Genomic DNA, 23,568 nt, shown 5'->3' on the forward strand with positions numbered 1-23,568 from the left:
CTTTCTCACACTACCTGGTCGTAGCACTCCACGAAGCCTGACACGGCGCAGAAGATGTCCGCGACCATGTCATCCAGGTCGCACCAGCGCTGCTGCCCGTCCTGGGCGTCCTCGGAGCTGGCCCGGCCCTGCGCAGTGTTGAGGCTGTACTCGCACTCGGCCGTCTCCGTCTTGCGCTTGTTGATGTGGACTGCCAGCGTGAAGCGCAGGTGCGTGTGCGCGATGATGCGCTGGGCCGCAGAGAGCACCAGGGAGGCCCGGTCGCACAATTAGCTCTGCAGGAAGGCGAGCTGGTCGGTCGCGCTGGGGGCGCTGCGGGAGGTGATGAGCTCGCCACCGAAGACGAGGTAGGCGTTCTGGACGTAGCGCATCTCGCCCACCTCCAGCAGGATGCCGCGCACCGTGGAGCCCAGAATGTCCATGCGGTGCCGCTGAATCAGCTCCGGTTGCGGCGTGCCCTGGTACTTCGTGAGCGCCTGGAGGATGGCCCCCGCGAGCTGTACCCCGAAAAAGCGGCTCTAGCAGGAGTGGAGCACCACCACCTGGCTGGCCTCGTTCTGGGCGAAGGACGCGGAGAAGTCCGCAAACTGGACGTGCGCCAGCGGCCCGAGCGGGCTCTGGGCGGCGTGGAACTGCGAGAAGAAGGACGTCACCAGCTTCGGCGTGAGCTACTTGTAGGAGCCCGTGATCGGGTGCAGCGTCTTCTGGAACAGCAGCTGCCGGGAGCCGACCGCGAGCTGGTAGATCTCGTAGATCATTTTTGGAGCGAGGGAATATAGTATAATACGCGGAGGGTGCGTGCAGTGAGGGCATAAATCAGGTCTGTTCCTCGGCGCCATGCTCGCCGGTCTGGTACTTCGCGTCCTTGTAGGAGTGCGGGTTCGCCTCGAAGGCGGCGCAGTAGATCTCGTAGGGCCAGGCGTCGAACGACTGGGCTTCCATTTATGGCGGTCCCACCCTCGCAGCAATTCACAAACGCACACCCGCCTTAAACATCATAATAGCGAGGTGGCCGCCCCTTCCACTCCTCAATCAACATGGACAAGATGCACGACAGCATGCCCGAGCACGTCAGAGTGGAGCGCCAGATGCTCACCGCCGAGGTCATCGTCTACGCCAAGATATCGGCTGCCAAGGCCGGTATGGCCACCATGTCCCTGCCTCCCCAGTGCCACTACCAGCTCACCCTCGCCGAGGCCACCCCCATCAGAGGCTCAGTCCCCGCCGGCCCCGTGAAGCTCATCATCGTCGGTGAGGCCCAGCCCGCCCTCAATACCGGAATGGCCCTCTTCGGGTCCAGCCAGGATGGCCACCTCGCCTTCACCGGGATGCTCGTAAAGTCCCTGGCGGATATCCAGGGCATGGTCAGGTCGAACCCCGCCGGATGGGTCAACCAGGGCGCCCCATGGGAGGGCGACTTCTGCCACCCCGAGATCGACACCGCGGGCGCGACCGTCTGCCTCTCCACCGGGAGGCCCGCCTTCGCGTGCCCCGGCTTCACGCTTAAGGTGGAGCAGGTCATCCCCGCGGACGTGAAGGAGTTCCAGAACCCGTTCGGCGACGGCAAGTTCACGGTCTCGGTCACCAACAACGGCCCCAAGCAGATATGCAAGGCCCTCTTCGCGGACGCCAGCGGTGCCCCCCTCTTCGAGCAGTCTTTGATCGCGATTTCGGAGCAGGAGCCCCACGTCTGGAGCCAGGCGCTCCCCGCTTCGATCAAGTAGGTCGAGTTCGAGGCCGGCCAGACCATCACGGGGGAGGTGGACACCCTCAAGATCCAGAACATCAGCTGGCCCCAGGGCGGCATGAGGGTGTACTTCACCTTCGTGCTCGGCGATCTCATGAGCGCCAACTTCTTCTACTACTACTCCAGCTGCCACGACTCCATGGTGGAGGCGCGCAAGTGAGGTTTGCTGTTATTCACTGCCGGATGTCCAGGGCGGCTGGCAGGCCCGTGATGCGGAACCTGCTCAAGCGCCACACGCTGCATGCGCAGGGAGCAGTGCGGTTTCTGATGGTAGTCTCCATTATAGAATATGCACGGGTTTCCACTAAATGGGAAGTCGAGGGTAATCTGCGCCGCTGTTTAGTTGCGAGTCAAATTGCGGGTCCCCTGGTATCGTCCATGCACAGCCTGGATCCGTAGAGCGAGCACTTACGAGGTTGGCAAAAGGAAGTATACGCGCAATACATATCGGGTTGCGAGATAAACTGGAACTAAAAAGTAATTTTTAAAACGTTTTCAATATTGCCCACTTTCTAAAATGAAGTGGGGCCTGGTTGACAAGGTAGCTCTTGTTTAGGCGGGATAAATTCACAATAAAAACTTCTACCTAATATAATAGTAGTATTTTTTTGAATTCACAGTAATTCAGCTGCGCTATAAGCACCGAAATATTCTTCGGTGCCGAAGTAGAGAGGACCGATAAGTGATGGCTACCGTCACAATTATGCAGTCTGCGTAGAATAACCTTGCCAGCTTATGTTTCGGGGATATTTCCAGGGCAGACTATCATGAATGATTTAGTACTGAGATTGGTTAGCGCCGAATATTCTTTTTACTCGATACAACCTCGTTATCAGAGTTTTGTGGTTTGCTTCATTTGTGGTATATATCTTTATATATTTATTACCATTTGCTGATAGCATAAACTAGGTTATATGCGATGAGTAGAAAACTTACCATATGAGGAAAATGGTACGTTGGTCCCAGACAACTATTATTCTATATTTGCATAGCATTGCATCCCTACTGCATGAGAATTGACTCTTAACATTTTTATTTTGGACCAAATAAAGTTTAGACTGTTTACAACCAAACTTAGCACTGACACTAATATCATATCAGATGATCGGAGTGCCATACTTACTTGGCAGTATATATTTTTATCTGCATTAAGCTACTACTTACGCATAGTATCTGTTAGACAGTGTTCTAGCTATTCCACTAGAATTATTTTCTTAGGGTTAGTGCGATGACTATTCTCCGCGTAAAAGTAGTGATCCAAATATTTTAAATATCAGGGCTCTGATCATTTTGCTGAGCTCAACCATAATTATAAACGATCTGTGCAATTAAAAAAATCATCGATACATCCAGTCAGGACTTTATGATGCAATTATAATTTAGTCTGATTTAACTATGCCCTTGCATTATCTTGCGTCTGTGCAATCAGAAAAATCCTTAGTAGTAATGTAAATATAATCGTAACCAGTCTCAATAAAGAGGCATAGATAATCCCATTAATCAATTATTTCATACTCTGTAATACTCACTCTGCCAAATGTTAACGATCTCCCTATAAACTTTTTTGGGGCATGATTTTATGCTCTTGAATATATTATTGTATATTTATTGTTATATAAATAAGTGTCACTTTACTAGTCTAATAAAGATAAACACTAAATAGATTATTATAATATAAGTTTTAAATGAACTCAGTCAAAATCAACGTAAAAGTGGCAGTCTGTCTCTTTCAGGTAAGAAGCAGGGCAATCGCTTGAAATGGCGCCAAATGCCTAATGGACGGCGTCAGATTTTGCGGCTCCAGTTGCAAGAAGTACGTGTTTTTTAGCTTTTAGAATAGTCGAAATTCCTACCGTTAAAGAACTGTTAGGAATATGTTCTCCTTCCTGGAAAAATCTAGCATTTGCCTTAATAGTGCTTTCTGATAATTAAACTAAACGGGTTTTAGATGTACCATCGCTGCCTGGTTCATTAAATGCAATATGCCCATTGTGTCCGATTCCTAAAAGCCAGATATCAGGAGGACTTTATTAAACAAGAGACTCATAACGGTCACATTCTTATTGAATGTCTTCTTGTTTAACTTCGCCATTTAGGAAATTGGTATTCTCGGGTTTAATATTGATATGTTTGAATAAATTTTCATACATGAAATACTTATAAGATTGGTGATGAGATCCACTTATCCCATAATATTCATCTAAATTAATTGTCTTCACTTGAGAGAAGTCTAATTTTTCTTCTTTATGAAGGCGAATTAGTTCGTTATAAACTGGAATAGGAGTTGAACCTGTAGCTAATCCTAAGATACATACTGGATTTTAACGTACTATTGACGCGATTTCATTGGCTACATCAATAGCTGGAGTCGATGATTTAATGAGTTTCGAAGGCATTTGAAAAAGTAAATCGGGAGTGGGATAAACTATTATATCGTTATAATTTTATTTATTTAGATGGTAAAATTAAAAGTAAAAAATATATATGATTTATTTTACTGATAATGATAGTTGAGTTGAGTTTATTCTAAATATGAGCTAATCTTTCAAACCGTTAAATCAGTAAGTTTGAATTAATATAACTGGAAATATAATATGATAGTTCAATTCAGTTAGTATATAATTGATTAATACCCACCGAAAAGTCTAACTATCATCAGTATATGCAGTATATTTATTTTCATCGAAATGATTGCATATCTTAAAAATCAATATACTTGCATTACCTTTAAATTTATTAATACAAATAGATGCTTTATAAAAGGATTTAGACGTGTTTTCTGTTATAGTAATACTATTATGGCCGTGTTGTCTTGACCGTTGTTTTCCCATTCGCCAGACAAGCCTCAGGAAGCTTGTTTTGAAATAATAGTATGCTGATTTAAAAACGTGGAAGCCCTACCAATACTTCGCTCACTACACTGGGCCAGCTAGCAATCGCGATGAAACTCGCCATGTATTATGTTCCAAATAGATACCAAGGTGTCCATCTCCGGAGTTCGGGAATGGGAGATAGCATTAGTATGCGCGTAGGGTTTGTGAAATTTTGCTTTGAGCATCTGATCTCGCGGCGGTCCCGCTCAGTAACGCCGAGCAGGGATACGCTTGCTGGGCAGGTAGGGCATTGGGAGGGCGGAAGTTTTGCACGTATTGATCATATCAGTAAGCATCATTATGTATAGTTGCATGTAATTAATAACCTTTTAAATGGCTAGCTATACGCACTGTGCTAATATTGGTTCATTTTCATATGTCGAAAATAAGTTATTATTTGAAAATTATTAAGTATAATTAAAATTAATATCCTTTTTAATTATTGGGATCGATAATAAATAGTAATAATACTATACTAGAATAAGAACTAGTGAAAAACAGTTTAAAAGTAAGAACATTTATTAAACTCTTAATATGTATAATATAACTTATTTAATATACATACTTGTAATAAATATAATATATAACTATAATGTAATAATATTTTAAACTCTCAACACAAGTTATAAATGGGAGCAGTCGGAAGTTTGATATCTAGTGCGGACACGTACCTGCTGAGCCAAGTGGACGAGGTGGAGTAACTTGATAACATCCTTCCTAAGCCAACCACCGCCAATTTGAAGATAGCGAAGAACCAAACCTTCCCACCATTCGCTTAATCGCAGCAGCCATTGTAAAACATGTCCTCCAACAAGCTCATATGCAGCAACAGCCTGTCCTTCATGACAGAGCACTTCCTGCTCAGCTCCCAGGCGTCGCAGATGTTCAGCATGGTAGACGAGCCGCTGAAGGAGCTGTACGTCGACTGAAGTGGGGTAATGAGTTTATTTTGGTTTCTTTTTTATACTTACTATAAAGATAGGTAACCAACAAATTTAATCGGATCCGCAGACCTTCCGAAATACGACTGGCGCACCTCCCATAGGCCAACGGCCATCATGCGGCCCAGGCGATTGGAAAGTTCTGCATATGGCTTAACCACTCTGGCGGCTGACCACGCACAGGGCAGCATGGGAATTTCATGCAGCGGCGTGAAGAGCTTCTTTACCGTCGCCTGCGCCTTCCGCTACCATTCCACCGCTCTCGGAAACGTGGAGTAGCGCGTGCAAAACTTCCGCCCTCCCAATGCCCTACCTGCCCAGCAAGCGTATCCCTGCTCGGCGTTACTGAGCGGGACCGCCGCGAGATCAGATGCTCAAAGCAAAATTTCACAAACCCTACGCGCATACTAATGCTATCTCCCATTCCCGAACTCCGGAGATGGACACCTTGGTATCTATTTGGAACATAATACATGGCGAGTTTCATCGCGATTGCTAGCTGGCCCAGTGTAGTGAGCGAAGTATTGGTAGGGCTTCCACGTTTTTAAATCAGCATACTATTATTTCAAAACAAGCTTCCTGAGGCTTGTCTGGCGAATGGGAAAACAACGGTCAAGACAACACGGCCATAATAGTATTACTATAACAGAAAACACGTCTAAATCCTTTTATAAAGCATCTATTTGTATTAATAAATTTAAAGGTAATGCAAGTATATTGATTTTTAAGATATGCAATCATTTCGATGAAAATAAATATACTGCATATACTGATGATAGTTAGACTTTTCGGTGGGTATTAATCAATTATATACTAACTGAATTGAACTATCATATTATATTTCCAGTTATATTAATTCAAACTTACTGATTTAACGGTTTGAAAGATTAGCTCATATTTAGAATAAACTCAACTCAACTATCATTATCAGTAAAATAAATCATATATATTTTTTACTTTTAATTTTACCATCTAAATAAATAAAATTATAACGATATAATAGTTTATCCCACTCCCGATTTACTTTTTCAAATGCCTTCGAAACTCATTAAATCATCGACTCCAGCTATTGATGTAGCCAATGAAATCGCGTCAATAGTACGTTAAAATCCAGTATGTATCTTAGGATTAGCTACAGGTTCAACTCCTATTCCAGTTTATAACGAACTAATTCGCCTTCATAAAGAAGAAAAATTAGACTTCTCTCAAGTGAAGACAATTAATTTAGATGAATATTATGGGATAAGTGGATCTCATCACCAATCTTATAAGTATTTCATGTATGAAAATTTATTCAAACATATCAATATTAAACCCGAGAATACCAATTTCCTAAATGGCGAAGTTAAACAAGAAGACATTCAATAAGAATGTGACCGTTATGAGTCTCTTGTTTAATAAAGTCCTCCTGATATCTGGCTTTTAGGAATCGGACACAATGGGCATATTGCATTTAATGAACCAGGCAGCGATGGTACATCTAAAACCCGTTTAGTTTAATTATCAGAAAGCACTATTAAGGCAAATGCTAGATTTTTCCAGGAAGGAGAACATATTCCTAACAGTTCTTTAACGGTAGGAATTTCGACTATTCTAAAAGCTAAAAAACACGTACTTCTTGCAACTGGAGCCGCAAAATCTGACGCCGTCCATTAGGCATTTGGCGCCATTTCAAGCGATTGCCCTGCTTCTTACCTGAAAGAGACAGACTGCCACTTTTACGTTGATTTTGACTGAGTTCATTTAAAACTTATATTATAATAATCTATTTAGTGTTTATCTTTATTAGACTAGTAAAGTGACACTTATTTATATAACAATAAATATACAATAATATATTCAAGAGCATAAAATCATGCCCCAAAAAAGTTTATAGGGAGATCGTTAACATTTGGCAGAGTGAGTATTACAGAGTATGAAATAATTGATTAATGGGATTATCTATGCCTCTTTATTGAGACTGGTTACGATTATATTTACATTACTACTAACTCAATTACGACTAAGGATTTTTCTGATTGCACAGACGCAAGATAATGCAAGGGCATAGTTAAATCAGACTAAATTATAATTGCATCATAAAGTCCTGACTGGATGTATCGATGATTTTTTTAATTGCACAGATCGTTTATAATTATGGTTGAGCTCAGCAAAATGATCAGAGCCCTGATATTTAAAATATTTGGATCACTACTTTTACGCGGAGAATAGTCATCGCACTAACCCTAAGAAAATAATTCTAGTGGAATAGCTAGAACACTGTCTAACAGATACTATGCGTAAGTAGTAGCTTAATGCAGATAAAAATATATACTGCCAAGTAAGTATGGCACTCCGATCATCTGATATGATATTAGTGTCAGTGCTAAGTTTGGTTGTAAACAGTCTAAACTTTATTTGGTCCAAAATAAAAATGTTAAGAGTCAATTCTCATGCAGTAGGGATGCAATGCTATGCAAATATAGAATAATAGTTGTCTGGGACCAACGTACCATTTTCCTCATATGGTAAGTTTTCTACTCATCGCATATAACCTAGTTTATGCTATCAGCAAATGGTAATAAATATATAAAGATATATACCACAAATGAAGCAAACCACAAAACTCTGATAACGAGGTTGTATCGAGTAAAAAGAATATTCGGCGCTAACCAATCTCAGTACTAAATCATTCATGATAGTCTGCCCTGGAAATATCCCCGAAACATAAGCTGGCAAGGTTATTCTACGCAGACTGCATAATTGTGACGGTAGCCATCACTTATCGGTCCTCTCTACTTCGGCACCGAAGAATATTTCGGTGCTTATAGCGCAGCTGAATTACTGTGAATTCAACAAAATACTACTATTATATTAGGTAGAAGTTTTTATTGTGAATTTATCCCGCCTAAACAAGAGCTACCTTGTCAACCAGGCCCCACTTCATTTTAGAAAGTGGGCAATATTGAAAACGTTTTAAAAATTACTTTTTAGTTCCAGTTTATCTCGCAACCCGATATGTATTGCGCGTATACTTCCTTTTGCCAACCTCGTAAGTGCTCGCTCTACGGATCCAGGCTGTGCATGGACGATACCAGGGGACCCGCAATTTGACTCGCAACTAAACAGCGGCGCAGATTACCCTCGACTTCCCATTTAGTGGAAACCCGTGCATATTCTATAATGGAGACTACCATCAGAAACCGCACTGCTCCCTGCGCATGCAGCGTGTGGCGCTTGAGCAGGTTCCGCATCACGGGCCTGCCAGCCGCCCTGGACATCCGGCAGTGAATAACAGCAAACCTCACTTGCGCGCCTCCACCATGGAGTCGTGGCAGCTGGAGTAGTAGTAGAAGAAGTTGGCGCTCATGAGATCGCCGAGCACGAAGGTGAAGTACACCCTCATGCCGCCCTGGGGCCAGCTGATGTTCTGGATCTTGAGGGTGTCCACCTCCCCCGTGATGGTCTGGCCGGCCTCGAACTCGACCTACTTGATCGAAGCGGGGAGCGCCTGGCTCCAGACGTGGGGCTCCTGCTCCGAAATCGCGATCAAAGACTGCTCGAAGAGGGGGGCACCGCTGGCGTCCGCGAAGAGGGCCTTGCATATCTGCTTGGGGCCGTTGTTGGTGACCGAGACCGTGAACTTGCCGTCGCCGAACGGGTTCTGGAACTCCTTCACGTCCGCGGGGATGACCTGCTCCACCTTAAGCGTGAAGCCGGGGCACGCGAAGGCGGGCCTCCCGGTGGAGAGGCAGACGGTCGCGCCCGCGGTGTCGATCTCGGGGTGGCAGAAGTCGCCCTCCCATGGGGCGCCCTGGTTGACCCATCCGGCGGGGTTCGACCTGACCATGTCCTGGATATCCGCCAGGGACTTTACGAGCATCCCGGTGAAGGCGAGGTGGCCATCCTGGCTGGACCCGAAGAGGGCCATTCCGGTATTGAGGGCGGGCTGGGCCTCACCGACGATGATGAGCTTCACGGGGCCGGCGGGGACTGAGCCTCTGATGGGGGTGGCCTCGGCGAGGGTGAGCTGGTAGTGGCACTGGGGAGGCAGGGACATGGTGGCCATACCGGCCTTGGCAGCTGATATCTTGGCGTAGACGATGACCTCGGCGGTGAGCATCTGGCGCTCCACTCTGACGTGCTCGGGCATGCTGTCGTGCATCTTGTCCATGTTGATTGAGGAGTGGAAGGGGCGGCCACCTCGCTATTATGATGTTTAAGGCGGGTGTGCGTTTGTGAATTGCTGCGAGGGTGGGACCGCCATAAATGGAAGCCCAGTCGTTCGACGCCTGGCCCTACGAGATCTACTGCGCCGCCTTCGAGGCGAACCCGCACTCCTACAAGGACGCGAAGTACCAGACCGGCGAGCATGGCGCCGAGGAACAGACCTGATTTATGCCCTCACTGCACGCACCCTCCGCGTATTATACTATATTCCCTCGCTCCAAAAATGATCTACGAGATCTACCAGCTCGCGGTCGGCTCCCGGCAGCTGCTGTTCCAGAAGACGCTGCACCCGATCACGGGCTCCTACAAGCAGCTCACGCCGAAGCTGGTGACGTCCTTCTTCTCGCAGTTCCACGCCGCCCAGAGCCCGCTCGGGCCGCTGGCGCACGTCCAGTTTGCGGACTTCTCCGCGTCCTTCGCCCAGAACGAGGCCAGCCAGGTGGTGGTGCTCCACTCCTGCTAGAGCCGCTTTTTCGGGGTACAGCTCGCGGGGGCCATCCTCCAGGCGCTCACGAAGTACCAGGGCACGCCGCAACCGGAGCTGATTCAGCGGCACCGCATGGACATTCTGGGCTCCACGGTGCGCGGCATCCTGCTGGAGGTGGGCGAGATGCGCTACGTCCAGAACGCCTACCTCGTCTTCGGTGGCGAGCTCATCACCTCCCGCAGCGCCCCCAGCGCGACCGACCAGCTCGCCTTCCTGCAGAGCTAATTGTGCGACCGGGCCTCCCTGGTGTTTTCTGCGGCCCAGCGCATCATCGCGCACACGCACCCGCGCTTCACGCTGGCAGTCCACATCAACAAGCGCAAGACGGAGACGGCCGAGTGCGAGTACAGCCTCAACACTGCGCAGGGCCGGGCCAGCTTCGAGGACGCCCAGGATGGGCAGCAGCGCTGGTGCGACCTGGATGACATGGTCGCGGACATCTTCTGCGCCGTGTCAGGCTTCGTGGAGTGCTACGACCAGGTAGTGTGAGAAAGTACGTCACTTCACCCGAGCTGCGCCACCACGTTAATGAGGTGCGGCATCAGCTGCTTCTTGCGGCTCACCACGCCCGGCATGTCGAACGCCCAGGTGTGGCCTTCCCAAGTGATGTAACCCATTACTTCAACTAGACTTTCTACTCCATCAGTAAGAAGGACACTAATACCTTAAGTTACATCAGTAACTAGACAACATACCAAAAAAATGTTATCTTTATCACGGATTGATTAAAGCTCTCGTTTGATTTCTGCAAGGTCATTTGGTAAGTTTACCAGAGAGCCAACCTCTACTTAACTAACTCCATACTTACCTAGCTTTGTATCAAATAGTTTATAGTCCTATCTGATCGTTTTATTTTTATCCACTCCACTGAACCCTTCAACTGCAGAGAATATTTCATTTCCCCAAGATTAATGATCAATACCAGTAATTTATTCTAAATAACGCACTATATCACGATCAACTTAAGTTGTTGTGGGTGATTTCAAAACCAAAGTATCTGTCATTATAGCACTGAGAAGAAGGCTTCCAATTAGTTTATTTATTGGAATGCCTTTTTGGCGATAAAGCTAGGTTATTATTGTACAAGTACATCCTAATGGTCTAACAGTCATTTTAACTGTATACTCTTAACTTTCTATAGCAATCTTGTGATGGTCGACAATTTCAATGATTTTTACACCAAGGGATTATGAGCCAGTTACCTACTACTAAATTTCGTTATGATCAACTAAAACTAGTTTGATAATGTTCAAATTATTTAGATCATACTATGTGGCAATATTTACTAGATTATTACTGTCATCTACTATAGCAACAACATGGAGCTTGGGATTCTTTGAAAAACGATTGCGTAGCTCGATAATTGGAGACGCTTCATTGATGAAGTTGATCTTATCACGATTATAATAAAATCTAACGGGTGTTGATTGCTTTATTAGTAAAACAGCGGAGGCTACTGTTAAATTAGTTGTAACAAGTGCCGTATTCTTGTTCATAAATAGATGAATTATGTCATTAAGTGGATCATCTTCGTCGAAAGAATCATCTTAATTAAACGAATTAGATCCTAAAAGGGATATATCTTCGATAACATAATCAGCAGTGTCATTTCGCAATAACTACGGAATATTCTCTAAAGAACTGTCTTTTACAGAGGGAATTACACTTTCAAGCTACATGAGATCCACATTAGAACCTGCCGCCGATAAATTAATATAGACAGAATCGTTTGCCAATAAACCAGCCTTTTTACTCTTGATTTTCTTAACAATATCAAATGACTTAGATAAAATGATTGCTCCAGCATTCTTACTTATAAGATACTCAATGACTTCTTTGTTGAAAGAAATCGGAAATACTGATGTTTTCCACATACTATCGCTCCAATTCTCTGAAATAAGTTTAAAATCCTCTACAGAAACGGTAGAAACAGCGATATTAAAATCTTAAACCTCATCCATGCTGCATTGGCAGTTCGTCTCGATGAGGGTGGCTTTGAGGGCTCTCCGAATTGACTGGATCGAGGCAGTCACGGTCTTAAGCTCTGACTCTTTGCTAGGACGAGTGAACACAGTAATCAGTGATGGTAGGTTCAATACGCCTTTATAGATGCCTTTATCAACAACTGGGAAGTTCGAGTGTTGAGATTCATGAAAAATTTCAAAGGCTTTGGAAAGGGGGTCATTGATATCTAAAACCTTCAACTCCCGCTTTGGAAAATCTTTCAGAGCCGGTGTAATGTCTGGCTTGATTTCTGGCGCTTAAACGGAGAACTTGTTGAGGATAAACTGTGTCTGTTGCGCGATTGGTCCGGCAGCAATGGGGATGGCGTTGCTGCCGGGATTAAGCTAATTAATATAGTTGGCATACGTCAGCGCTGACATAACGGAGTCGGTATCAGGCGATTTGTGGCCACAGACGTAGATTTGAGACATTCTTAGAGAGCGAAGCGAAAGTATACAATAATATATGATATATCAATTAATAATATAAATGTATACTTTAATTTTCGCTATTAATATAATTATTATATTGTAATAGTAAATAAAGTAATTGTAAATGAAAAAGGTGAAAAAAATTATCTAACCCAACATTGTATAATCAGTGTTAACCTTTCGGTAAAAGAGATATTGTGATTTTGTTTTTTCAGGAAATTGCGGACTGCAAATTGTAAGTATTTGTGGTAAAATTCAGCTGCAATCGATATTGATTACAGAGTTTGCTTGGATTTGATAATTGAATGTCCGGCTCGATTTCGAGCATAAATTTATAGTAGAACCATTTCGCAGATTAACAAATATATTATAGCTTAATATATAATAATATATATTGTATTTTCACTGTAGATATTCCTAAAAACGGTATATTATATTGTTATTAATATATTATCCGAAAAAATTTAAACAAAATGTAGGCCAGGCGATTACAACTTGCTGCGCTTATTATCTAAAACAGCAGTCCCGACCTTACGCCTTCACCAAAATCAATAAGATCTGCTAGAGTAGCATCGAAGAATCAATAACCTCGTTCGTCTAGAAAACATAGGGAGATTCCATTAAAATTATTTGAGGATTTGTAGATTGAAGACATCAATTTTGGAAACTATGATCAAATTTGAGGTATATACAAGGTTTAATGGTGAATATTAGTTAGATTTTACATATTGATAGTTATATTTTTATTTTGCTAGCATAAGATTTAAACAGTAATTTTGCAAGAAGCTATTTAAGTTGAATTATTTTACGAAGACAAAAGTAACATACACATATCACTTTTTATCAGGAGATCTGTACTACTCGTTGACAACAATATTTAATTGTCAAAAACTTAATATCAATCTGAGTTATTTAAAAGATTGTGCTATAAAACATTCTACAATCTGCTTAAACTTTTTTATGACGACGCATGTAGCTCATAAATGTTTTAGTTTTATCTTAGCTAGAGTCTAATACTTGTTGGCGCCCGATCACTATTAGCTTATTACTTTTTTTCATATTTTTATGCTACGCTAGTAGCCGAATTTGCATTATTATAATATTATCTCCTTATTGCATTTGTATCTTAAGCTAAAAGATGATTATCAGCTTAAGAAATAGCAGAAAGCTGAATCCCCATTTATTAATTAAGATTAAGATACGAGTAAAATATTGAGTATAATGTGGTAATGATATTTATGAAGTATAATATATTATTAAAAAAATATAAATATAAATATTTCTACTGCTGTTTCAATAAGTGAAATTAAGAAGCTTAGAATGATAATGTTACTTTTTGAAAATAATTGTTTCTTAAATTTGTTAATATAGTATAATATTAATAAATAATAAATTTGGTTTGTATAGTTTTTTATTGTTTAAACAATTAGCGAATATTAGTAATATATTTATTATCCGTAATAACAATACTATTACAAAAAATAAAATTATCTTAAGTTTGATAATTAAAGAATATATATACATTTGTATTAATTCATAATTTATTATACTAATTTATATAAAATTAGTTTCAAATTATATCCTAAATAAAGTAAATATAAAATTAAAAAAAATATGTATTCTAAAGTCAAATAAAACATAATCATTAAACAATAACAACTATTTACTATACAATATACTATAATAATTTTACCTCTTAAAGCATATTAGAGATCACTCATCTCTTCCGGTGTAAATACACTTACTGGAACTATTTAGTTCCAATATACTCTCGCCCAGCGTAACGTTGGCCGGATGCCGCGCGCCGGCCTTCCACAGCGTGCATGCGCAGCCCTCGCTTCGGGTGGTGCGCCGGAGCAAAACTCCGCCGAGCGCCATCCGGAAGCGAGCTTCCAGGACCGGAAAGGCGCGTGCGGCAAGTGGCCAATCACGGCGGCTTCGTGCCTGGGTGTGTTGCACTGCGGAACTGCACCTGCGCAATACGGCATTTGGAAGTCGGCTGCAGGTCCTACGTCACTAGTAGGCCCTGTGTGCAGGCCACAGCAGACGCAGCTACGCGACTACCTGGTGAATATATGCTGCCCTGCAGGATTGGGCGGCCTACAGGTCCACAGACCAGTGCAAGTGACTGGAGGCGGGTGAGTATGAGTCCTAGCCGAAACCTGCATTGCAATCACAGCGGCACAGAGGCCACGGTCAACGGTAGTTTCGACACGGTAATGAAGCCCGCCACACTCCAGCTGTGCAGGCTACCCAACAAATTGGTGTCATATCCACCTGCCGCCGCTTGCGCCAATCACGAACTTCCGGGCCATAAGGTTCTGCCCCCTGCTTACTTGGATCGGGATGGTGGTTGAGGCTTGACTGCGCGAATGTGATCTAGTAGGTTCCTTACTGCGCGCTCGTACCTGGCTCATTGCCCGTCCTGTGAATTGTGACCTGCCAGCCATGTTAAATATCTAGTCATTGAGTCTCTACATCACTTAAGTATTTTTTACTGTCTAGGACAGTGCATGGGAAAATTTACTTTATGGCTAGTATTATGATACCGAATTAAACCTTACCACCGGTAGTCTGGAAAACTGAAGCTTTGCATTCCTGACTCCGAGTTCCTAATCCGTTGCCTACATTTCGATCATGATCGTGTCCATTTCTGTATCATTATGCACCAAGTTTGCCAAATTCTTGGTATCAATGCGAAGATTTGCAGAAGAATCGAACTATACTAGATCACGCTCCAAATGTTTAGATATATAAGGGCGAAGCTTCTCTGTCTCTGGCGTATAAATAGAAGATGGTGGATTTACAGGGAGCGGTGTTGTTGGTGGTGCGGAGTTGTCAGAAAGACTACCATGGGTTTATAAATCAGAGAGTCGCATACGAGATGTCATTTTTATTAACTATTAATTTTAAATATCTATATGTTTATGAAAGATTTGTTTTTCTTACTATTAATGGGCTTATAATTATCAGACTGGCAGTTCTATATTAGACGTAGTAACTATAACTTATACAATAACTTATGATTGGAAGCTTTCTAAATAGTTTGTTAGGCAATTTTTGATAAATTTAAGATTGTAGTAGTTGCTTACAATAAATCAGAGCTTGAAGGTTTTTAAACTTAGTTCAAAAAACTAATGATATTATATTGGTATGACCTTGGTATTTATATCATTTTGAAGCTATAGATATTCAGGATATTTTTATTTTATTTGTAACATCAAAATATCTATTAGTAAATAAAATTACTTGTATAACAAGATAAATATCACTATTTCATAAATTTCTGACGAAATTTTTAGACTTGTTTTTACCTATATGCTTCATCCTCTATCATTTTTTCTACATAAATGAATGCCGGTTTCATCACTTTATTATATATAACAACAGAACCTCTCTTATTAATTAGCCAAACAAGTATTCCTAGTTTAATTGTAGAGTAAAATGTAAACTTTTTAGCAATAGGAATAAGATTTTCAAGAAGCATAAATAAACCATAAATACACCAATACGATAGCCACTGAATGTCATCTGTGGGTTCAGGTGATTTGTATGATTACACTGATAAATAAACAGGAAACATAATAGAGTAAAGTCTTTACACAAAAGTAGTCAAATTGCTGAACGACATATTTTAGGGAAAGTAGGGACTTATATTATATAATAATACTCACTAATTGTGATAGTCATGTATGTATTTCGAGAATACTTCATATGACATCAGTTAGTTGGAGTCACCCAGTTGTTCTATGATTGTCTCAGCTTTTCGATCCGTGATTTAGTATCCTAAAGTCGTCATTATAGTAATAAATTCATATTTGTCAATATTTTTAGAGTAGTCAGAGTCTCCTGCAAAAAATGCTAAGCTAGCAAGGTCATTTTTACGAACATTCTCAATTATATACATAAAATGAAGAAATTCTTTAAACGTAAGCATTTTATCCTCATCACGATCAACAAGCTCAATTATTGAACTTGCTTCTAATGGATTCACATCTATGCCTATATGCCGTAAAGTATCCGACATATCCTTTGCAGAAATTTTTCCTTTATTGGATCCATCCATCTAGACGAATACTCTACGGAGCTAATCCTAATTCATTATTATTAAAAATCTGTATGACAATATAAAATAAACTGGAATCAATTAAATTAATTTCATTGATTCCCCCTTCTTTAATGAATCCTTAGTTTATGAAAACTCTATATGAATGGTCCACTAAACAATAGTCGGGGATTAGCTCGATGGAACCAATGGATTTATAACGCTAGAAATGGCTTCAAGAAGCTATGGAAAGTATGTTTGTAGACGGAGCTACTATCATTAGAACATGTTTTACAGCACTACCAGATTTGAATTGCGAAGAATAAATCGATGTTTGGGAAAATTTATAGGAGTTATTAGAAAATATAGACAATGCAATGGTTCTTAAACCATTGGGAAAATGGCCTGATATTATTAAGGCGATGAAATAAGACGACACCATCCATGTTTACGCATAAAAAGCTGCTGCATCGGCGTTATAAAATTGTCCTGATGCTATTAAAGCAGCTTTAGATAATAATATAGTAGATGCTATCAAAATTGAAAAATCCTGCTTAGGTGTAGTTTCTGCTCTAATTAAAGATGCATAAGGAGTATAATTACTTGAACAGAATATTTTGTAGAAATTTCTTGGACTTGGATGCGACGAACGAGTTATGTACCTAAATGAATAGCTGGCTGCGTTAGCAGCAGACGAAGAATCACCATTAGAAGCTAAGAAAGCTTATACTAATTAAATCATTTAATAGTGATAAACTTTCCTCACTTTATCCAGGATTTAAACTTCTAGGTGATATTGTTTGAGGTTTATATTTCTGGAATTAGAAATGTATTATACTGGTTAATGGTATCATTCTTATAATTTTAAGCGACGATATCTAACAAATTTCCTTATTAAATGCTAGGATTTAAGAATTATATAGATTTCCACGTACTCTATATATCACCGTTCTCTGAAACACATATCTTGCCTTTAAAACTTATCTTAAACTTATGGTCAATAGACAATTACCTAAAAATAGATCTAGGTAAATTATCATTATGAATAGTAATGTCCTAATTATTTTTAAACACATCTTTTAATTATGGGTTAACCACTACCATACCATTTTCTATTTTGAATAAAAGTGAACTCGCTATTGATTTATCTGACAAATTATCATGATACAATTTTTAGGATACAGTACGTATAATATCTGCATTTTTTACTAAAATAAAAGTACTAACACAACAAATTACCTTCGGAATTTACTTTAACATTATACAAAATTAAATTTTATTCACATAGTTACCATCATTACTAGAATAAAGAAATAAATAATTTAATAAAAATCAAAATATCTACTTAACTAATGTATTTAGTAGGAAACTTCATACCAAACCCCTCTATAACTCGATTAGATATTATAATTGTAAAGGTTTTGAATTAAGTTTTATCTAAATTAATTATTTTTAATACTAATTGCTAGCAATTTATAGATATCACGCTAATTTTCTTCAATATTATTAATCTAAAACGATTATAATAATTTAGTGATTTACTAAGATTATTTAAAATATTCTATGTACTTTTGTTAATAATCTTTCTACTAGTGTTAAATTTAATCTTATAAATCTTTCATGTATTACTACTTTTCATAAATTTGGATTTATTTTAACTATAACTCTTAATCCAGACTGAAAATATCAGATAACTCTAATTGTGAACTTTCCAAATCGTCAATCTACAACTATAATCCCCAATTTAATGTAGTCAACTATTTAATTTCTGCTTCTAAGTTATGGATTTCTTATTACTTTTACTAAATCCTTTCTTAAATCTCTATTATATTTATCATTGTTTGTGGTTCGATTTAACCTTATTTAATAATTTTGTTCATTTATATAAAAATGAATCATATACAATATATGCTATGATTTAATTTTGTATAATGTTAAAGTAAATTCCGAAGGTAATTTGTTGTGTTAGTACTTTTATTTTAGTAAAAAATGCAGATATTATACGTACTGTATCCTAAAAATTGTATCATGATAATTTGTCAGATAAATCAATAGCGAGTTCACTTTTATTCAAAATAGAAAATGGTATGGTAGTGGTTAACCCATAATTAAAAGATGTGTTTAAAAATAATTAGGACATTACTATTCATAATGATAATTTACCTAGATCTATTTTTAGGTAATTGTCTATTGACCATAAGTTTAAGATAAGTTTTAAAGGCAAGATATGTGTTTCAGAGAACGGTGATATATAGAGTACGTGGAAATCTATATAATTCTTAAATCCTAGCATTTAATAAGGAAATTTGTTAGATATCGTCGCTTAAAATTATAAGAATGATACCATTAACCAGTATAATACATTTCTAATTCCAGAAATATAAACCTCAAACAATATCACCTAGAAGTTTAAATCCTGGATAAAGTGAGGAAAGTTTATCACTATTAAATGATTTAATTAGTATAAGCTTTCTTAGCTTCTAATGGTGATTCTTCGTCTGCTGCTAACGCAGCCAGCTATTCATTTAGGTACATAACTCGTTCGTCGCATCCAAGTCCAAGAAATTTCTACAAAATATTCTGTTCAAGTAATTATACTCCTTATGCATCTTTAATTAGAGCAGAAACTACACCTAAGCAGGATTTTTCAATTTTGATAGCATCTACTATATTATTATCTAAAGCTGCTTTAATAGCATCAGGACAATTTTATAACGCCGATGCAGCAGCTTTTTATGCGTAAACATGGATGGTGTCGTCTTATTTCATCGCCTTAATAATATCAGGCCATTTTCCCAATGGTTTAAGAACCATTGCATTGTCTATATTTTCTAATAACTCCTATAAATTTTCCCAAACATCGATTTATTCTTCGCAATTCAAATCTGGTAGTGCTGTAAAACATGTTCTAATGATAGTAGCTCCGTCTACAAACATACTTTCCATAGCTTCTTGAAGCCATTTCTAGCGTTATAAATCCATTGGTTCCATCGAGCTAATCCCCGACTATTGTTTAGTGGACCATTCATATAGAGTTTTCATAAACTAAGGATTCATTAAAGAAGGGGGAATCAATGAAATTAATTTAATTGATTCCAGTTTATTTTATATTGTCATACAGATTTTTAATAATAATGAATTAGGATTAGCTCCGTAGAGTATTCGTCTAGATGGATGGATCCAATAAAGGAAAAATTTCTGCAAAGGATATGTCGGATACTTTACGGCATATAGGCATAGATGTGAATCCATTAGAAGCAAGTTCAATAATTGAGCTTGTTGATCGTGATGAGGATAAAATGCTTACGTTTAAAGAATTTCTTCATTTTATGTATATAATTGAGAATGTTCGTAAAAATGACCTTGCTAGCTTAGCATTTTTTGCAGGAGACTCTGACTACTCTAAAAATATTGACAAATATGAATTTATTACTATAATGACGACTTTAGGATACTAAATCACGGATCGAAAAGCTGAGACAATCATAGAACAACTGGGTGACTCCAACTAACTGATGTCATATGAAGTATTCTCGAAATACATACATGACTATCACAATTAGTGAGTATTATTATATAATATAAGTCCCTACTTTCCCTAAAATATGTCGTTCAGCAATTTGACTACTTTTGTGTAAAGACTTTACTCTATTATGTTTCCTGTTTATTTATCAGTGTAATCATACAAATCACCTGAACCCACAGATGACATTCAGTGGCTATCGTATTGGTGTATTTATGGTTTATTTATGCTTCTTGAAAATCTTATTCCTATTGCTAAAAAGTTTACATTTTACTCTACAATTAAACTAGGAATACTTGTTTGGCTAATTAATAAGAGAGGTTCTGTTGTTATATATAATAAAGTGATGAAACCGGCATTCATTTATGTAGAAAAAATGATAGAGGATGAAGCATATAGGTAAAAACAAGTCTAAAAATTTCGTCAGAAATTTATGAAATAGTGATATTTATCTTGTTATACAAGTAATTTTATTTACTAATAGATATTTTGATGTTACAAATAAAATAAAAATATCCTGAATATCTATAGCTTCAAAATGATATAAATACCAAGGTCATACCAATATAATATCATTAGTTTTTTGAACTAAGTTTAAAAACCTTCAAGCTCTGATTTATTGTAAGCAACTACTACAATCTTAAATTTATCAAAAATTGCCTAACAAACTATTTAGAAAGCTTCCAATCATAAGTTATTGTATAAGTTATAGTTACTACGTCTAATATAGAACTGCCAGTCTGATAATTATAAGCCCATTAATAGTAAGAAAAACAAATCTTTCATAAACATATAGATATTTAAAATTAATAGTTAATAAAAATGACATCTCGTATGCGACTCTCTGATTTATAAACCCATGGTAGTCTTTCTGACAACTCCGCACCACCAACAACACCGCTCCCTGTAAATCCACCATCTTCTATTTATACGCCAGAGACAGAGAAGCTTCGCCCTTATATATCTAAACATTTGGAGCGTGATCTAGTATAGTTCGATTCTTCTGCAAATCTTCGCATTGATACCAAGAATTTGGCAAACTTGGTGCATAATGATACAGAAATGGACACGATCATGATCGAAATGTAGGCAACGGATTAGGAACTCGGAGTCAGGAATGCAAAGCTTCAGTTTTCCAGACTACCGGTGGTAAGGTTTAATTCGGTATCATAATACTAGCCATAAAGTAAATTTTCCCATGCACTGTCCTAGACAGTAAAAAATACTTAAGTGATGTAGAGACTCAATGACTAGATATTTAACATGGCTGGCAGGTCACAATTCACAGGACGGGCAATGAGCCAGGTACGAGCGCGCAGTAAGGAACCTACTAGATCACATTCGCGCAGTCAAGCCTCAACCACCATCCCGATCCAAGTAAGCAGGGGGCAGAACCTTATGGCCCGGAAGTTCGTGATTGGCGCAAGCGGCGGCAGGTGGATATGACACCAATTTGTTGGGTAGCCTGCACAGCTGGAGTGTGGCGGGCTTCATTACCGTGTCGAAACTACCGTTGACCGTGGCCTCTGTGCCGCTGTGATTGCAATGCAGGTTTCGGCTAGGACTCATACTCACCCGCCTCCAGTCACTTGCACTGGTCTGTGGACCTGTAGGCCGCCCAATCCTGCAGGGCAGCATATATTCACCAGGTAGTCGCGTAGCTGCGTCTGCTGTGGCCTGCACACAGGGCCTACTAGTGACGTAGGACCTGCAGCCGACTTCCAAATGCCGTATTGCGCAGGTGCAGTTCCGCAGTGCAACACACCCAGGCACGAAGCCGCCGTGATTGGCCACTTGCCGCACGCGCCTTTCCGGTCCTGGAAGCTCGCTTCCGGATGGCGCTCGGCGGAGTTTTGCTCCGGCGCACCACCCGAAGCGAGGGCTGCGCATGCACGCTGTGGAAGGCCGGCGCGCGGCATCCGGCCAACGTTACGCTGGGCGAGAGTATATTTAGATCTGATAGGAATATATAAATTTTACGCTAAAAGTGGAACAAATATTATTAACAGAATTTACTTTTAATAATTTTAATTTTTGGTGAGGATACAGTTTAAAAAAATGGTTAATGATATTTTTTCTGAGTTTACTATAAATAATGATGTTTATTGTGAATTTTCTAATAGCAAAATAATGGTTCTAGGAAATTTTATTGATCATTTATAACCATAAATATGCAGAAACTTAATCAGCATGTTTTCTTATAAAGCAGAAAAGCAAAAAGACTTACTATATATTTACATATATTAACTAAATAGAATAAAATTGTTAAGTTGTATTCGACTTAGATTATTAAGTACTAAAATTATCATTATTTCAAGTAGTAAAATAATATCACAATTATATATAAATTCAAAATTTATTGAATATCGAGTATAATTATGAACAAATCATAAAAATATTATAAGTTATTTATTTAATATTAATTAAAAGTCAAACTATGGTACATTAAAATGGGAGCAGTCGGAAGTTTGATATCTAGTGCGGACACGTACCTGCTGAGCCAAGTGGACGAGGTGGAGTAACTTGATAACATCCTTCCTAAGCCAACCACCGCCAATTTGAAGATAGCGAAGAACCAAACCTTCCCACCATTCGCTTAATCGTAACAGCCATTGTAAAACATGTCCTCCAACAAGCTCATATGCAGCAACAGCCTGTCCTTCATGACAGAGCACTTCCTGCTCAGCTCCCAGGCGTCGCAGATGTTCAGCATGGTAGACGAGCCGCTGAAGGAGCTGTACGTCGACTGAAGTGGGGTAATGAGTTTATTTTGGTTTCTTTTTTATACTTACTATAAAGATAGGTAACCAACAAATTTAATCGGATCCGCAGACCTTCCGAAATGCGACTGACGCACCTCCCATAGGCCAACGGCCATCATGCGGCCCAGGCGATTGGAAAGTTCTGCATATGGCTTAACCACTCTGGCGGCTGACCACGCACAGGGCAGCATGGGAATTTCATGCAGCGGCGTGAAGAGCTTCTTTACCGTCGCCTGCGCCTTCCGCTACCATTCCACCGCTCTCGGAAACGTGGAGTAGCGCGTGCAAAACTTCCGCCCTCCCAATGCCCTACCTGCCCAGCAAGCGTATCCCTGCTCGGCGTTACTGAGCGGGACCGCCGCGAGATCAGATGCTCAAAGCAAAATTTCACAAACCCTACGCGCATACTAATGCTATCTCCCATTCCCGAACTCCGGAGATGGACACCTTGGTATCTATTTGGAACATAATACATGGCGAGTTTCATCGCGATTGCTAGCTGGCCCAGTGTAGTGAGCGAAGTATTGGTAGGGCTTCCACGTTTTT

At 40.0% G+C, this 23,568-nt stretch overlaps 27 protein-coding genes across 27 annotated transcripts; 14 read left to right on the forward strand and 13 right to left on the reverse strand. All coding sequences in view use genetic code 6, as the record gives it.

Annotated features, from left to right (window-relative positions):
• Nucleotides 1-5: 5 nt before the first annotated feature.
• On the reverse strand, nucleotides 6-758 carry SS50377_20620 (uncharacterized protein; the record flags this gene model as incomplete). Its single annotated transcript, XM_067904560.1, has 1 exon — nucleotides 6-758. One exon carries the CDS (start codon nucleotides 756-758, stop codon nucleotides 6-8), a length of 753 nt encoding a protein of 250 aa, XP_067768042.1.
• Nucleotides 759-1,037: 279 nt separating this feature from the next.
• Nucleotides 1,038-1,907, forward strand: SS50377_20621 (uncharacterized protein; the record flags this gene model as incomplete). Its single annotated transcript, XM_067904561.1, has 1 exon — nucleotides 1,038-1,907. One exon carries the CDS (start codon nucleotides 1,038-1,040, stop codon nucleotides 1,905-1,907), a length of 870 nt encoding a protein of 289 aa, XP_067768043.1.
• Nucleotides 1,908-1,970: 63 nt separating this feature from the next.
• On the reverse strand, nucleotides 1,971-2,516 carry SS50377_20622 (uncharacterized protein; the record flags this gene model as incomplete). The annotated part of the gene is made up of 1 exon (XM_067904562.1): nucleotides 1,971-2,516. One exon carries the CDS (start codon nucleotides 2,514-2,516, stop codon nucleotides 1,971-1,973), a length of 546 nt encoding a protein of 181 aa, XP_067768044.1.
• Nucleotides 2,517-3,438: 922 nt separating this feature from the next.
• Nucleotides 3,439-4,143, reverse strand: SS50377_20623 (Glucosamine-6-phosphate deaminase; the record flags this gene model as incomplete). Its single annotated transcript, XM_067904563.1, has 1 exon — nucleotides 3,439-4,143. The coding sequence occupies one exon, from the start codon at nucleotides 4,141-4,143 to the stop codon at nucleotides 3,439-3,441; it is 705 nt and encodes a 234-aa protein (XP_067768045.1).
• A 1,106-nt stretch (nucleotides 4,144-5,249) lies between these two features.
• Nucleotides 5,250-5,549, forward strand: SS50377_20624 (uncharacterized protein; the record flags this gene model as incomplete). Its single annotated transcript, XM_067904564.1, has 1 exon — nucleotides 5,250-5,549. One exon carries the CDS (start codon nucleotides 5,250-5,252, stop codon nucleotides 5,547-5,549), a length of 300 nt encoding a protein of 99 aa, XP_067768046.1.
• Nucleotides 5,550-5,558: 9 nt separating this feature from the next.
• SS50377_20625 (uncharacterized protein) lies at nucleotides 5,559-6,077 on the forward strand (the record flags this gene model as incomplete). Its single annotated transcript, XM_067904565.1, has 1 exon — nucleotides 5,559-6,077. The coding sequence occupies one exon, from the start codon at nucleotides 5,559-5,561 to the stop codon at nucleotides 6,075-6,077; it is 519 nt and encodes a 172-aa protein (XP_067768047.1).
• Nucleotides 6,078-6,593: 516 nt separating this feature from the next.
• SS50377_20626 (Glucosamine-6-phosphate deaminase) lies at nucleotides 6,594-7,298 on the forward strand (the record flags this gene model as incomplete). Its single annotated transcript, XM_067904566.1, has 1 exon — nucleotides 6,594-7,298. The coding sequence occupies one exon, from the start codon at nucleotides 6,594-6,596 to the stop codon at nucleotides 7,296-7,298; it is 705 nt and encodes a 234-aa protein (XP_067768048.1).
• A 937-nt stretch (nucleotides 7,299-8,235) lies between these two features.
• On the forward strand, nucleotides 8,236-8,781 carry SS50377_20627 (uncharacterized protein; the record flags this gene model as incomplete). Its single annotated transcript, XM_067904567.1, has 1 exon — nucleotides 8,236-8,781. The coding sequence occupies one exon, from the start codon at nucleotides 8,236-8,238 to the stop codon at nucleotides 8,779-8,781; it is 546 nt and encodes a 181-aa protein (XP_067768049.1).
• Nucleotides 8,782-8,844: 63 nt separating this feature from the next.
• SS50377_20628 (uncharacterized protein) lies at nucleotides 8,845-9,807 on the reverse strand (the record flags this gene model as incomplete). Its single annotated transcript, XM_067904568.1, has 1 exon — nucleotides 8,845-9,807. The coding sequence occupies one exon, from the start codon at nucleotides 9,805-9,807 to the stop codon at nucleotides 8,845-8,847; it is 963 nt and encodes a 320-aa protein (XP_067768050.1).
• Nucleotides 9,808-9,993: 186 nt separating this feature from the next.
• Nucleotides 9,994-10,746, forward strand: SS50377_20629 (uncharacterized protein; the record flags this gene model as incomplete). Its single annotated transcript, XM_067904569.1, has 1 exon — nucleotides 9,994-10,746. One exon carries the CDS (start codon nucleotides 9,994-9,996, stop codon nucleotides 10,744-10,746), a length of 753 nt encoding a protein of 250 aa, XP_067768051.1.
• Nucleotides 10,747-10,760: 14 nt separating this feature from the next.
• SS50377_20630 (Inorganic diphosphatase) lies at nucleotides 10,761-12,692 on the reverse strand (the record flags this gene model as incomplete). Its single annotated transcript, XM_067904570.1, has 1 exon — nucleotides 10,761-12,692. The coding sequence occupies one exon, from the start codon at nucleotides 12,690-12,692 to the stop codon at nucleotides 10,761-10,763; it is 1,932 nt and encodes a 643-aa protein (XP_067768052.1).
• Nucleotides 12,693-13,590: 898 nt separating this feature from the next.
• Nucleotides 13,591-13,872, reverse strand: SS50377_20631 (uncharacterized protein; the record flags this gene model as incomplete). Its single annotated transcript, XM_067904571.1, has 1 exon — nucleotides 13,591-13,872. The coding sequence occupies one exon, from the start codon at nucleotides 13,870-13,872 to the stop codon at nucleotides 13,591-13,593; it is 282 nt and encodes a 93-aa protein (XP_067768053.1).
• A 434-nt stretch (nucleotides 13,873-14,306) lies between these two features.
• On the forward strand, nucleotides 14,307-14,834 carry SS50377_20632 (uncharacterized protein; the record flags this gene model as incomplete). The annotated part of the gene is made up of 1 exon (XM_067904572.1): nucleotides 14,307-14,834. The coding sequence occupies one exon, from the start codon at nucleotides 14,307-14,309 to the stop codon at nucleotides 14,832-14,834; it is 528 nt and encodes a 175-aa protein (XP_067768054.1).
• Nucleotides 14,835-14,959: 125 nt separating this feature from the next.
• SS50377_20633 (uncharacterized protein) lies at nucleotides 14,960-15,583 on the reverse strand (the record flags this gene model as incomplete). Its single annotated transcript, XM_067904573.1, has 1 exon — nucleotides 14,960-15,583. One exon carries the CDS (start codon nucleotides 15,581-15,583, stop codon nucleotides 14,960-14,962), a length of 624 nt encoding a protein of 207 aa, XP_067768055.1.
• A 377-nt stretch (nucleotides 15,584-15,960) lies between these two features.
• SS50377_20634 (TB2/DP1, HVA22 family protein) lies at nucleotides 15,961-16,323 on the reverse strand (the record flags this gene model as incomplete). Its single annotated transcript, XM_067904574.1, has 1 exon — nucleotides 15,961-16,323. One exon carries the CDS (start codon nucleotides 16,321-16,323, stop codon nucleotides 15,961-15,963), a length of 363 nt encoding a protein of 120 aa, XP_067768056.1.
• Nucleotides 16,324-16,362: 39 nt separating this feature from the next.
• On the reverse strand, nucleotides 16,363-16,794 carry SS50377_20635 (Calmodulin; the record flags this gene model as incomplete). Its single annotated transcript, XM_067904575.1, has 1 exon — nucleotides 16,363-16,794. One exon carries the CDS (start codon nucleotides 16,792-16,794, stop codon nucleotides 16,363-16,365), a length of 432 nt encoding a protein of 143 aa, XP_067768057.1.
• A 17-nt stretch (nucleotides 16,795-16,811) lies between these two features.
• On the forward strand, nucleotides 16,812-17,489 carry SS50377_20636 (Hsp70 nucleotide exchange factor Fes1; the record flags this gene model as incomplete). Its single annotated transcript, XM_067904576.1, has 1 exon — nucleotides 16,812-17,489. The coding sequence occupies one exon, from the start codon at nucleotides 16,812-16,814 to the stop codon at nucleotides 17,487-17,489; it is 678 nt and encodes a 225-aa protein (XP_067768058.1).
• A 10-nt stretch (nucleotides 17,490-17,499) lies between these two features.
• SS50377_20637 (uncharacterized protein) lies at nucleotides 17,500-17,997 on the reverse strand (the record flags this gene model as incomplete). Its single annotated transcript, XM_067904577.1, has 1 exon — nucleotides 17,500-17,997. One exon carries the CDS (start codon nucleotides 17,995-17,997, stop codon nucleotides 17,500-17,502), a length of 498 nt encoding a protein of 165 aa, XP_067768059.1.
• A 20-nt stretch (nucleotides 17,998-18,017) lies between these two features.
• On the reverse strand, nucleotides 18,018-18,617 carry SS50377_20638 (uncharacterized protein; the record flags this gene model as incomplete). The annotated part of the gene is made up of 1 exon (XM_067904578.1): nucleotides 18,018-18,617. One exon carries the CDS (start codon nucleotides 18,615-18,617, stop codon nucleotides 18,018-18,020), a length of 600 nt encoding a protein of 199 aa, XP_067768060.1.
• Nucleotides 18,618-18,650: 33 nt separating this feature from the next.
• SS50377_20639 (uncharacterized protein) lies at nucleotides 18,651-19,166 on the forward strand (the record flags this gene model as incomplete). The annotated part of the gene is made up of 1 exon (XM_067904579.1): nucleotides 18,651-19,166. The coding sequence occupies one exon, from the start codon at nucleotides 18,651-18,653 to the stop codon at nucleotides 19,164-19,166; it is 516 nt and encodes a 171-aa protein (XP_067768061.1).
• A 10-nt stretch (nucleotides 19,167-19,176) lies between these two features.
• On the reverse strand, nucleotides 19,177-19,794 carry SS50377_20640 (Hsp70 nucleotide exchange factor Fes1; the record flags this gene model as incomplete). Its single annotated transcript, XM_067904580.1, has 1 exon — nucleotides 19,177-19,794. The coding sequence occupies one exon, from the start codon at nucleotides 19,792-19,794 to the stop codon at nucleotides 19,177-19,179; it is 618 nt and encodes a 205-aa protein (XP_067768062.1).
• Nucleotides 19,795-19,871: 77 nt separating this feature from the next.
• Nucleotides 19,872-20,303, forward strand: SS50377_20641 (Calmodulin; the record flags this gene model as incomplete). The annotated part of the gene is made up of 1 exon (XM_067904581.1): nucleotides 19,872-20,303. One exon carries the CDS (start codon nucleotides 19,872-19,874, stop codon nucleotides 20,301-20,303), a length of 432 nt encoding a protein of 143 aa, XP_067768063.1.
• Nucleotides 20,304-20,342: 39 nt separating this feature from the next.
• SS50377_20642 (TB2/DP1, HVA22 family protein) lies at nucleotides 20,343-20,705 on the forward strand (the record flags this gene model as incomplete). The annotated part of the gene is made up of 1 exon (XM_067904582.1): nucleotides 20,343-20,705. The coding sequence occupies one exon, from the start codon at nucleotides 20,343-20,345 to the stop codon at nucleotides 20,703-20,705; it is 363 nt and encodes a 120-aa protein (XP_067768064.1).
• A 377-nt stretch (nucleotides 20,706-21,082) lies between these two features.
• Nucleotides 21,083-21,706, forward strand: SS50377_20643 (uncharacterized protein; the record flags this gene model as incomplete). The annotated part of the gene is made up of 1 exon (XM_067904583.1): nucleotides 21,083-21,706. The coding sequence occupies one exon, from the start codon at nucleotides 21,083-21,085 to the stop codon at nucleotides 21,704-21,706; it is 624 nt and encodes a 207-aa protein (XP_067768065.1).
• Nucleotides 21,707-21,831: 125 nt separating this feature from the next.
• On the reverse strand, nucleotides 21,832-22,179 carry SS50377_20644 (uncharacterized protein; the record flags this gene model as incomplete). Its single annotated transcript, XM_067904584.1, has 1 exon — nucleotides 21,832-22,179. The coding sequence occupies one exon, from the start codon at nucleotides 22,177-22,179 to the stop codon at nucleotides 21,832-21,834; it is 348 nt and encodes a 115-aa protein (XP_067768066.1).
• A 531-nt stretch (nucleotides 22,180-22,710) lies between these two features.
• On the forward strand, nucleotides 22,711-23,010 carry SS50377_20645 (uncharacterized protein; the record flags this gene model as incomplete). Its single annotated transcript, XM_067904585.1, has 1 exon — nucleotides 22,711-23,010. The coding sequence occupies one exon, from the start codon at nucleotides 22,711-22,713 to the stop codon at nucleotides 23,008-23,010; it is 300 nt and encodes a 99-aa protein (XP_067768067.1).
• A 129-nt stretch (nucleotides 23,011-23,139) lies between these two features.
• SS50377_20646 (uncharacterized protein) lies at nucleotides 23,140-23,538 on the forward strand (the record flags this gene model as incomplete). Its single annotated transcript, XM_067904586.1, has 1 exon — nucleotides 23,140-23,538. One exon carries the CDS (start codon nucleotides 23,140-23,142, stop codon nucleotides 23,536-23,538), a length of 399 nt encoding a protein of 132 aa, XP_067768068.1.
• Between the last annotated feature and the right edge of the window lie 30 nt (nucleotides 23,539-23,568).

Source organism: Spironucleus salmonicida, chromosome 1, assembly GCF_000497125.1.
Source record: "Spironucleus salmonicida strain ATCC 50377 chromosome 1, whole genome shotgun sequence".
Classification (NCBI taxonomy): Eukaryota; Fornicata; order Diplomonadida; family Hexamitidae; genus Spironucleus; species Spironucleus salmonicida.